Here is a 12,500-nt window from a genome sequence, read left to right on the forward strand (position 1 = left end):
ACCAGTGTGACGCATAAACAGTGCTGGTCGATTCCCTGTGGGCCTTTTGGACAAAGCCTAAAGTAGCGTCTGAGGAGCCAGAACGGCGCAGCGACCTAGAAAGAAGGGAGGGCCGTCTGCGAGGCAAAGGAGGACGGGGAACCAATGTTGGCTGGGCCACCAAGGGGCCACCAACACCAAGCAAGGCTGTCCCCGCTCCGCCTTCCTGAGAACCTTTCCCAAGAGATGAAACGGGGGGAAAGCATAGGCTATCAGACGCGACCAGTTTACTTCGAGGGCGTCTGTTTCCCTCCCCTCTGGGTCTGGAAAGGGGGAGACAAAGACCTGAAGCCTGCAGGAGAATCTTGTCACAAACAGATCGACTGTAGGCTTGCTAAAATGCCACCCAGACGTTGTAGGACCTGATGAGTCAGAGTCTACTCCGTGTGCATCGTACGCGACGGGCGACTGAGGTAGTCCGCAAGAACGTTGAGTTTGCCTGGGATGTACTTCGCTGACAACAGAATAAGGTGCTGGCTGCCCCAGGCAAGAATCTGACCTGACCTGACAGAAAGAGCGAGAGACAAAGTGCCTCCCTGTTTGTTGATATAGGCCGCCATGGTCGTGTTGTCTGTGCGAACCCCAATTTGTTCGTTCCTGACCATAGACAGAAACGATTGGAGTCCCAGGAAAACAGCCTCTAACTCTAGGGCATTAATGTGCCCCCCACTCTGCGTCTCGTTCCACAGACCTGACGCAGTGTGAACAGAAAGATGGGCACCCCAGCCCTCCATAGACGCGTCTGTGAACAGAAACTCGTCCGGGGGGGGGGGGGGGGGGGGGGGGGGGGGGGCAAACGAGATTGGCACTCCCTGTGAAATCCCAGGGAGCAGCCAGTGCCTCGTTGTGTGCCGAAACCAGCTTTCAAGAGAGACTACTGTCTCCCAGCCCTGAAGAGAAGGCTTCCACAGCGAACTCAGGGCAGCCTGAAATGGCCGCTTGTGGACTCTGCCTAAGGGCACAAGAGTGGCCATCGATTCCATTTGGCCAAGAAGAGAGGTCAGAACACGTACAGCCGCTCTCTTTATCAAGGACAGAGTACGAAACAGACTTTGCAACCTGTCCACCCTTCTCTGTGAAGGGCGTACCCGCCAATCGACGGTGTATGTCTTTGCGTGTGGAAGAAAAACAACCCCAATGCTAAAAACGTCTGTGCCAAACCTAGGCTTAGCCACATGATGGTGTTTAGTTCTTTTCGTAACCTCTTAGAAAGAAAAGCTGAAACTAAGGAATTCCTGCGAGTCCTTTGTGCTGCGCAGCGAAAGTCGCTGACAGAAGCCACTGCCTCAAGAGGTAGGCTTAGCCGGAAAAGTTCCGACTGAGAGGTTACTAGCAATGGCTCAGTGAGCCTAAAAATGAAGTCAGAATGTGAGCCCATAATTTGGACATGTTCTGGCGACTTGTCGGAAACCAAAGCTTATGACCCTGATGAGAAAGCACAATTCCGTAAGCCGTAAAAGCTGAGAAAGTTTTAACAGCTTGCCTTGTTTTTCGCCACAGAGGCAAAAAACAAAAATTGAGGCCTTAGCAACTCCACCCTAGAAGGTGAAAAATAAGAGGTATGCCGCACCAAAGATGGGCGTACATACCGCGAAGCTGCCTAAGGCAGAGGGTTTAACCCAAAGTTTGTTTGCTTAGCTTCGTATCTTGCCTAAATAAAGGCCAAATGTGGCCAGCCGACGGAGATCACAGCTTCTCCCAGAAGATGAACCCCAAAAAGCAAAGAGCGGAGTAGATCCGCCTCTTGTTTGCAACCTGACCCAAGCAATGTGCCAAGAAAAGCGCTGGGAGGCTCCGCTGTTCAAAAGACTTTAGCCAAAGTAGCTAGAAGCGACATGACATCCTTCTCCCGTGCGTCACGACGAAACTCGAAGTTAACAAGAGCAGAGAAGATAGAGCTCTATAAAACAATCTTGCAAAGTTTCCGAAACAGAGGATAACTTGAAAAGATCATGTGCTTATTCCCCCAGAGACAAGAAAGAGGACTCAGTATAACATACTGTTCTACTGTAGCCGTCTTCCCTACCAGAATAGTGACAACTTTCTCTACCGCATCGTCACGAAACCTGAATGGATCTAATGACGACGCGATCAATCTCGACAGAGATCTCTGCAAAGTCTCAGAGAGAGACGATAACTCAAGCAAGCGTAAGCCAGTTACTCCAAAGACAAAAGAGAATTCTCCGAAAACGGGACTACTCTGTCTCTGCTGTATCATCTTGCCTAAGGACTGCAAGTTCCGGAAAAGTGGAACGAGGCAAGGCAAACGAGCCAATCAAATTGACTGAATTATGCAGCAGTGTAAACTTCTTAGCCAAACCAGCAGGCAAAGCTGAGGCTAAAAACAAAGAAGCACGGTAAGGCTGCGCTGAATCAGGAGCCAGACCTTGTGCTGTTAACCACGGTACAGCGTGAAACGCACCGCCATACTGCCCAGTAGTCAGTAGCATAGACAGCTCAAACGCTACCAACGGGAATTTCCGAAAACGGAACCGCTGTTTCCAGTCCTTCGCAGAACGGGAATCCCCCAAAGCGGAAGGAGGTTGGGCAACAAACCTACAAGTGTTGCCGCACCCTCCTCGAACTACCGTGAAGTAACTTCCGCCGCCAAAGCCAGTGCTAGCGGAAGTTCAACCAGTACACGGAAGTTGGCATCTTCGTCAACCTGAACAGAAGCACCAAAATCCGACTCATAATCCCGCACATCCGTGCAACAAGGCAACGAACTTCCGCCCTGACTACAATAGTCAGGCGAAGCGTCACCCAGAAGAGACGACACACGAGGGATGCGATACCCAAGCAGTGTGTCCCTAGGGACTGCTTTCCTGCCCAGAGGGCGGAAGCGGGGAATGTCACCCCCTCCTCAAAATACCGTGAAGCCACTTCCTCCGCTAAAGCCAGAGCTTGCGGAAGCTTAGTCGGTATGCGGAAGTTGACATCTTCGTCACCCTGGACGGAAGTGCCAAAATCCGACTCGTAGTCCCTCACTTCCGTGAAGTCAGGCAAGACACTTCCGCCGTGACTACCATAGTCCGACGAAGTGTCGCCCGGAAGAGACGCCCACGAGGGATTTTATACCCAAGCGGTACGTCTCTAGGGACTGCTTCCTGCCTGTAAGGCGGAAGCGGGGAAAGCTGTGAAAGCTGTGCTGCCGCACCAACTGCTCCTCTAGGGAGTGTCGGAGGACGCACTTCCCCTGTTCGGTCAGAGACCGAACGCGTGTCTGGGCTTTTCCCTCGATCTAGACGTTCACTCGATCGGAACGACGTAGACCGAGGGCCTAAGCTTTCGCGCACACGAACCGGTGTGGCTACTCTCTCCAAACCACGCACTTCGTTTTGGCCGGAGAACCCGGTTACTGGCGAAGTATAAATACCTTGATCGTCGTCAGCACACACACACACACAGCAATACAGCACACCGTCTTGTACCTCCTTCTGCCCTGCCGAAGTCGGGGTATCCTTTTTAATCCACCGAACAATTAATATCCACAGCCATGTGTGTCTCCTGCCTCCGAACCACTGTGCTCCGAACACACACGCTACAGAGCTCGACTCGATGTGCGCAGTTTCGTATAAAAATTATTTTCCAAAATTCCCCACTGTGTTTTATAAAATAATCATATTATGAAAGCACATACATTTTTATCTTAGTTGTTATGTATTTATTGTTAGTAAACATCGGCATTATTCATGTTTTACTTTAAACGCAATCATTGTTATTTATAGATCACAGGCACCTGATGTAAGTAGGTCACACACGTGTAAATGTTGTGCCCAGTCCTTGTTTTTGTTTCTGTTATTATTTTAGTTAGCAGGTCTAGTTGAGCACGTATTAAGTATTATGTACCCACTACTAGTTATTGTGCATTTTAGTTAATGGACTGATGATGTCATTGTATGGAGTCGACGCACGTGCGAGGATATGTATGTGTGGGAGGGGGGGGGGGGGGGGGCGCGGGAGATGGAAGCTTGCTGTATGTTATGTAATGTATATATTGTGTGTGATACGTGGAAATGTGATACTATTTATTTGCATGTATGATACAGGTACAAATGTGATAATTGTAGGCTTATACTAGTGATTACTGTGTGTGATACATGAAATGTGATATGAATGCTGTTTTTATATGTTATACTCTTACTTTCTCCCAAGCGCAAGACAAATTCTTCTATGAAAATTGAAGCCAATAAAATTTGAGTTGAGTTGAGTTGAGGCCTGGGAACGCAGCAGGGAAACACCACGGCTGCCATCAAACGAGGCGTGAACGTCAGCGGACGTAAGGGAAGGCGGAACACACACCCTGGCAAGGGAACGCACACCTCCCACACCGGAAGGCAAAGACACATCTCAGCCTTGGTAGACGAAAACTCGGCTGAAAGAGAGGATATCTGAGCACTCAAGGAGTGCAAAATAGCATAAACATCCTGCTTCTCGCTAACAGGACCTGAACCGGACAAGACCGGTGACGCAGCTGAAGGCAAACTAGGCATAGCCGAGAATTAGGTAAGTCTAACGCACATCAAACGAGGATTTAGTCAAGGATCTGTGACTTAAATCAAAGCTTAACCTGCCGACTCTACGACTTACAAGAAGGCTTCTTTGTGGGAGAAGGCTCGGCCACTGACTTAGCATTTTTATTCTTTCCTTATCCGACATGGCGAACGGAAAAAAAGTAAACAAAGCTAAGTACTCAACCAAACCTAAGTCACAAAACGATAACAAACGACAAAAAAGCTCACCCAAACACACAGTAGGAGCAGAGGGACCGTGTGCAAGTACCAAGGCAGGGTCTGACAAAAGCAGAAGTCAGACAAACCGGCTGAAAGCCGGAGCAAAATCAAAACACGTCTGTAGACACGGACCGCTGAAGATGGAATGATTCAAAGATGGCGGCAAGGTCAGGAAGTCACGTGTGACTTTGTCCTGTTAAGGGGTCAAGGTAGCTCTTTTTTAGGGTGACCTCCCCTTGTTACCAAGGCGATGCTATTCAGCGTCCTAGCACTAAACTGAAGTAAATTGCTGTATGTGAGTTGGGATAAGATATGTAATTTAATTTCTTTCGTCTGCTCAGTCACTCACTTATCCAATTCAAGCCTGCTTTACGGCTTTTTAAACTTGATTTTTAAAAACATTTCAATGATAAATCGCGCCTAAAGATGTCAGAGCATACATCGATTACACAAGGTAGGCATATTTTATGACTATTCGAATATAAAACGCGACCGAAGTCACTTTCGTCAGAATGACCAATTCTACGAATTTCGTTTCTCTTGGCGAAGCGAATTTCTGTTCGAAGAGATCGGAAGTCACGTGTACTCAAAAAGGTGTGACGTTTTACAACCGAAAATGCCAACGAAACGAATGTGGTAGTGCTTCTTAATCTCTCTAGTGTCTCAAGTTGCTGAATGCCAGCTGTTCTTTTGTTTAACTTTGAGTCTTTGTATATCCGAGGCTTGTTCAAGCTTCTCTTCTTCCTTCAAAACAATCAAAACAATGACGAGATCCCTCCTCTAAAGCAAAAAATGATGTCCACAGCTGTTCCTTCTTCCTTCAAAACAAACAAAATAATGACGAGATCCCTCCCCTAAAGCAAAAAATGATGTCCACAGCTGTTCCTGGGTTGCATTTTAGTTGGGGAAGGGGCGAGTTAAAAATAGCCAGGGTAGAGGGAATCGCCATTACGGCTGCAGCCACCACACTGTTTAGCTCGCTTGCTTGTTACACCCAAATGCTTCCGCGCTTTATCGGACTTATCAGTGGCTGGCACCAAGGAGATGGGACTTATCAGTGGCTGGCACCAAGGAGATGGGACTTATCAGTGGCTGGCACCAAGGAGATGGGACTTATCAGTGGCTGGCACCAAGGAGATGGGACTTATCAGTGGCTGGCACCAAGGAGATGGGACTTATCAGTGGCTGGCCAGGAGATGGGACTTATCAGTGGCTGGCACCAAGGAGATGGGACTTATCAGTGGCTGGCCAGGAGATGGGACTTATCAGTGGCTGGCACCAAGGAGATGGGACTTATCAGTGGCTGGCACCAAGGAGATGGGATTTATCAGTGGCTGGCACCAAGGAGATGGGACTTATCAGTGGCTGGCACCAAGGAGATGGGACTTATCAGTGGCTGGCACCAAGGAGATGGGACTTATCAGTGGCTGGCACCAAGGAGATGGGACTTATCAGTGGCTGGCACCAAGGAGATGGGACTTATCAGTGGCTGGCCAGGAGATGGGACTTATCAGTGGCTGGCACCAAGGAGATGGGACTTATCAGTGGCTGGCCAGGAGATGGGACTTATCAGTGGCTGGCACCAAGGAGATGGGACTTATCAGTGGCTGGCACCAAGGAGACGGGACTTATCAGTGGCTGGCACCAAGGAGACGGGACTTATCAGTGGCTGGCACCAAGGAGATGGGACTTATCAGTGGCTGGCCAGGAGATGGGACTTATCAGTGGCTGGCCAGGAGATGGGACTTATCAGTGGCTGGCCAGGAGATGGGACGTATCAGTGGCTGGCCAGGAGATGGGACGTATCAGTGGCTGGCACCAAGCAGATGGGACTTATCAGTGGCTGGCACCAAGGAGATGGGACTTATCAGTGGCTGGCACCAAGGAGATGGGACTTATCAGTGGCTGGCACCAAGGAGATGGGACTTATCAGTGGCTGGCCAGGAGATGGGACTTATCAGTGGCTGGCCAGGAGATGGGACTTATCAGTGGCTGGCCAGGAGATGGGACTTATCAGTGGCTGGCCAGGAGATGGGACTTATCAGTGGCTGGCACCAAGGAGATGGGACTTATCAGTGGCTGGCACCAAGGAGACGGGACTTATCAGTGGCTGGTACCAAGGAGATGGGACTTATCAGTGGCTGGCACCAAGGAGATGGGACTTATCAGTGGCTGGTACCAAGGAGATGGGACTTATCAGTGGCTGGCACCAAGGAGATGGGACTTATCAGTGGCTGGCACCAAGGAGATGGGACTTATCAGTGGCTGGCCAGGAGATGGGACTTATCAGTGGCTGGCACCAAGGAGATGGGACTTATCAGTGGCTGGCACCAAGGAGATGGGACTTATCAGTGGCTGGCACCAAGGAGAGTGGACTTACCAGTGGCTGGCACCAAGGAGAGTGGACTTATCAGTGGCTGGCACCAAGGAGAGTGGACTTATCAGTGGCTGGCACCAAGGAGAGTGGACTTATCAGTGGCTGGCACCAAGCGAGCCTGCAGCTGCTGTGTTATCTCTGCTGTGGGGGAAAGGATGGGTGCTAAAAATAGCTCAGCCTACCTGCAGCTAAATAGGCAGAAATGAAGCCCTGGGAAGAGCCGTTAGTTCGTCAAAAACTTCAATAAAGTTTGTTGTGATTTTCACCATACCTCTTCGTCACTACCAGCTGCAGCCGGTCCCAAAGCCGCTTTGACAGACCGTCGCAGTTCATCATCAACCTCTGCATCATCATCATCACTGTCGTCTTCACTGCTGTCTTCATCGGCCGGCATTACTTCTTCTTTGCCATCACTGTCATCATCATCATCATTCTCTTCTTCACTGTTCTTGTCATCGTCGTCATCATCAGCTTCGCCGTTTATTTCCTCTTTAACTGATGAGAAAGAAAAAATAATCTTGAGTTAGTTTCTCCCCTGCAAACCCCACGCATTAACACAGAATGTACAGTATTTTGTGTTGTTTGAGAGACAGTACTGTAACAAACAAAAAATCATCAATTGGCCCTTCAGTCCTACCGGTTTTGGTTGCAGTTGATACAGTAGAACCCCCTGTTTAGTGTCTTTAAAGGGGGGTTTGAGTTTTTGGCCGGTCGGTCATGAATTTGGTTGCAGTATACGTACTGTCATGTTTACACACAAACACACAGTTGCAGTTTACTGTCATATCAAAACACACACACCCAAACACATTACAGCAGAACAACTTGAACTCAAATTTCAAAGAAAATTTACTCATGGCGTAATACTCGCTCCCCGTTGAGTGAAGCACATTTGACATTGTGGCGCAACCAGTAAAATCCGAATGTCCTAACTCGATAGAAAGCATAACGACTTTTCTCCCGAATCATCTTTGCGCTCATATGAATGATTCGTCGCCTTGCATCGCTAAACTTGACCACGATTGTTGAGGTCTTCGTACAGGCTCCTCTCTTTGCGTACTTTCGCTTCGCTGTCCTTCTCACCATCTAGATAACACCGAGTCATTATCCTTGACGACACACAGGATTTTCGTATTCCCGACTCCCAAGGAAGTCGCCGCGGATTACCACTTCGCTCGATTAGATATTACTTTATTACCTCTCTACTCAAGAGTCGGCGCTTTTCTTTTTCTTTCGCGAATCTTCGTTTGTCAACAAGACAGTCGTCGTGACAAGATAGTGTGCAGAAAAAAACCGGATGTATCAGGATCTCGCGCGCGCGAGATTTCGTTTTTATTTCTTCTCGCGATAGTTGGAGGAGTGAGAGCCGCCATGTTGTGTTTTTGTCTGCTCGAAATATGCGCAAAAGTCGTAAATCATCCCAAAAAGCTCGGTCGTAAGTCGCGTTTTGGGTCATTATCCTTGACGATACACAGGATTTGTGTCTTCCCGACTCCTAAGGAAGTCGCCGCGGATTCTATCGTGCGCGAGATTTAGGTTTTTTTTCGTCTCGCGATAGTTCGAGGAGCAAGAGCCGCCATGTATTGTTTTCGTCTGCTCGACTACAAATGCGCGAAAGTCGTAACTCACCCCCAAAAGCTCGGTCGTAAGTCGCGTTTTGGGGCGAGTCGTTCACTGGGGGTTCATTATATAGTAGAATGCATCCGTGGTAGCAAAATCGGTCGTAAAAAGGGGGTGGTCGTAAACAGGGGGGTCGCTAAGGGGGAGTTCTACTGTAGCGACATACAGAAATAATCCTACTGCTTTAATAGACGACGTTGGGAACTAACTCTGTTGGGTTTCTACGGCTTATGAAAGGGTGGGGAAAACTTCATTGGGGAAAACTTTCTAACGTGACATTTTAGGTTAGTCACTAGCGAGGGCGTGTGACTCCACAAGTGGACAAGCAGCACGGGGGAAAGTTTGCCTCAATGAAACCAACAGTACAGTGGAACCGCCCTTACAAAATCAGAGAAAATCAGGTCTGAAAAAGGAGGGAGTCTTAAATTGGGGGGTCTTAACTCTTTGTAAACCCAACAGTTATTTTTGGAATGTGTCTATTTTCATTAAAACTAAGTGTATACCAAGTGTTTCAGTGCACAGTGCAAGAGGGGTATTTTGAGCAAAAACAACTGTCACTTGGTCAGTCAAAAGGTCAATCTTCAAGTGTGTATAATGGTCAGTCAATAGGTCAATCTTAGTGTGTGTATAACGGTCAGTCAATAGGTCAATCTTCGTGTGTGTATAATGGTCAGTCAATAGGTCAATCTTAGTGTGTGTGTATAACGGTCAGTCAATAGGTCAATCTTAGTGTGTGTATAACAAGACAGGGAAGAAAGAGGCAGACATGGAAAGTGCCAGAGACAACTTACTGTCTTCGAACTCAAACAGATCGTCTTTCTTGGACTTGTTCTCCTTCAGTACCTGCAGTCAGTAAAACAGGGACACAGAGTCAAGCACACAATCAGGAAATCAAGCAACAATCCACAATAAACGTTTTAACAATGCAATTTCTGATTAAAGGCACAGTCCTTCGTTTGGGATAAGACCATCCCCCCACCTGGGCACAGACCACTAGCAGCAAGAACTCCCTCTTTGCCCAGCAAGCAGTCACACTGCTGATTCTGGCCTCTCTGTACAGCAAGCAGTCACACTGCTGATTCTGGCCTCTCTGCCCAGCAAGCAGTCACACTGCTGATTCTGGCCTCTCTGCCCAGCAAGCAGTCACGCTGCTGATTCTGGCCTCTCTGCCCAGCAAGCAGTCACACTGCTGATTCTGGCCTCTCTGTACAGCAAGCAGTCACACTGCTGATTCTGGCCTCTCTGCCCAGCGCAGCAAGCAGTCACACTGCTGATTCTGGCCTCTCTGCCCAGCAAGCAGTCACACTGCTGATTCTGGCCTCTCTGTACAGCAAGCAGTCACACTGCTGATTCTGGCCTCTCTGCCCAGCAAGCAGTCACACTACTGATTCTGGCCTCTCTGCCCAGCAAGCAGTCACACTGCTGATTCTGGCCTCTCTGTACAGCAAGCAGTCACACTGCTGATTCTGGCCTCTCTGTACAGCAAGCAGTCACACTGCTGATTCTGGCCTCTCTGTACAGCAAGCAGTCACACTGCTGATTCTGGTCTCTCTGCACAGCAAGCAGTCACACTGCTGATTCTGGCTTCTCTGCCCAGCAAGCAGTCACACTGCTGATTCTGGCCTCTCTGTACAGCAAGCAGTCACACTGCTGATTCTGGCCTCTCTGCCCAGCAAGCAGTCACACTGCTGATTCTGGCCTCTCTGCCCAGCAAGCAGTCACACTGCTGATTCTGGCCTCTCTGCCCAGCAAGCAGTCACACTGCTGATTCTGGCCTCTCTGCCCAGCAAGCAGTCACACTGCTGATTCTGGCCTCTCTGCCCAGCAAGCAGTCACACTGCTGATTCTGGCCTCTCTGCACAGCAAGCAGTCACACTACTGATTCTGGCCTCTCTGCACAGCAAGCAGTCACACTGCTGATTCTGGCCTCTCTGCCCAGCAAGCAGTCACACTGCTGATTCTGGCCTCTCTGTACAGCAAGCAGTCACACTGCTGATTCTGGCCTCTCTGCCCAGCGCAGCAAGCAGTCACACTACTGATTCTGGCCTCTCTGCCCAGCGCAGCAAGCAGTCACACTGCTGATTCTGGCCTCTCTGCCCAGCAAGCAGTCACACTGCTGATTCTGGCCTCTCTGTACAGCAAGCAGTCACACTGCTGATTCTGGCCTCTCTGTACAGCAAGCAGTCACACTGCTGATTCTGGCCTCTCTGCCCAGCAAGCAGTCACACTGCTGATTCTGGCCTCTCTGCCCAGCAAGCAGTCACACTGCTGATTCTGGCCTCTCTGTACAGCAAGCAGTCACACTGCTGATTCTGGCCTCTCTGCCCAGCAAGCAGTCACACTGCTGATTCTGGCCTCTCTGCCCAGCGCAGCAAGCAGTCACACTGCTGATTCTGGCCTCTCTGCACAGCAAGCAGTCACACTGCTGATTCTGGCCTCTCTGCACAGCAAGCAGTCACACTGCTGATTCTGGCCTCTCAGTACAGCAAGCAGTCACACTACTGATTCTGGCCTCTCTGCCCAGCAAGCAGTCACACTGCTGATTCTGGCCTCTCTGCCCAGCGCAGCAAGCAGTCACACTGCTGATTCTGGCCTCTCTGCACAGCAAGCAGTCACACTGCTGATTCTGGCCTCTCTGCCCAGCAAGCAGTCACACTGCTGATTCTGGTATGTGTCAAAGTGGAGGGATGGTCTTGTCCCATGAACAGTTCTGGCCAGACCAGGGATGGTGAGCCAAATCATTTACACAGGAAGGACTTGGTCTTGAATATGATTTTTTCTTTAGAAATATTTTCATCAGTCAGAGCTTATTGTTCACTGGGAGCAGTATTGGGTGCAGGGGGGGGGGGGGGGGGGGATGTGTGTGTTTAATAAGGGGGTCTTAAAAAGAGGGGGGGGGGGGGCAAACAGTTACCTGCGTGATGAGATGAACAGCGGCAGGTGTAACGTGTGACGACAGCATCCCGAACACAGCCACGGCCGTTTTGCGTGCCAGTTTGGATGGCCGCGACAACATGGACAGCAAGATCTCCGTCATCACCTCCATCCACTCGGGCTCTGACACAACCAACAATATCACTGCCTTGTTATGGGTCACATGACACAACCAACAATATTACTGCCTTGTTATGGGTCACATGACACAACCAACAATATCACTGCCTTCTTATGGGTCACATGACACAATCAACAATATTACTGCCTTGTTATGGGTCACATGACAAAACTGAAACCAGCCATTGGTCAAACTTGCACCCTATATCTATTGACATTGCGCAGGTCATTGGCTAAGTGATATCGCGCAGTGGGGGGGGGGGGGGGGGGGAGGGGGGGGTGAGCAGGGTAAAGCCCCTTATCAGAGAACAAAATATACGAATAATAATTATATATAAAAAAAAGAAAAATCTGAAATTCATGTCATTTCAAGTGTTAGAAAGCATACCTCCGTCCTCCGCCTGCTTGGCTTTTTGTTTCTTGGCGGCTTTCTGGTGGCAGATGTAGATGTCTTGCAGGACTTCCATGGTGGCCTCGGGGTCCTTGAAGAGATCAAAGGCCAGGTGCAGAATGAGCAAGGTGAAGGTCTCGGCCTCCCCAACCTGACCGCTGGTCGACTTGCGCTTCTGATCAACAGAGGAGCCGAAATAAAAAAAACTTGATAGGCCGCTAACATTCCAAAATTCAAAATCTAAAAACAAAAAAGGTCAGTTAATATCTAATTTGATTGAATTTTT

At 49.3% G+C, this 12,500-nt stretch overlaps 1 protein-coding gene across 1 annotated transcript in view; it reads right to left on the reverse strand.

Moving 5' to 3' along the window:
* Positions 1 to 12,500, reverse strand: part of LOC138975038 (myb-binding protein 1A-like protein) — a 48,008-nt gene that overhangs the window by 18,220 nt on the left and 17,288 nt on the right. The window contains exons 17-20 of the mRNA XM_070347690.1: positions 12,212 to 12,389; positions 11,684 to 11,826; positions 9,561 to 9,612; positions 7,421 to 7,644 (exon numbers count right to left, since the gene is read on the reverse strand). Coding sequence (XP_070203791.1) covers positions 7,421 to 7,644; positions 9,561 to 9,612; positions 11,684 to 11,826; positions 12,212 to 12,389 — 597 coding nt within the window. The remainder of the gene's footprint in view (positions 1 to 7,420; positions 7,645 to 9,560; positions 9,613 to 11,683; positions 11,827 to 12,211; positions 12,390 to 12,500) is intronic.

Source organism: Littorina saxatilis, linkage group LG9 (assembly GCF_037325665.1).
Source record: "Littorina saxatilis isolate snail1 linkage group LG9, US_GU_Lsax_2.0, whole genome shotgun sequence".
In the NCBI taxonomy this organism is placed as follows: Eukaryota; Metazoa; Mollusca; class Gastropoda; order Littorinimorpha; family Littorinidae; genus Littorina; species Littorina saxatilis.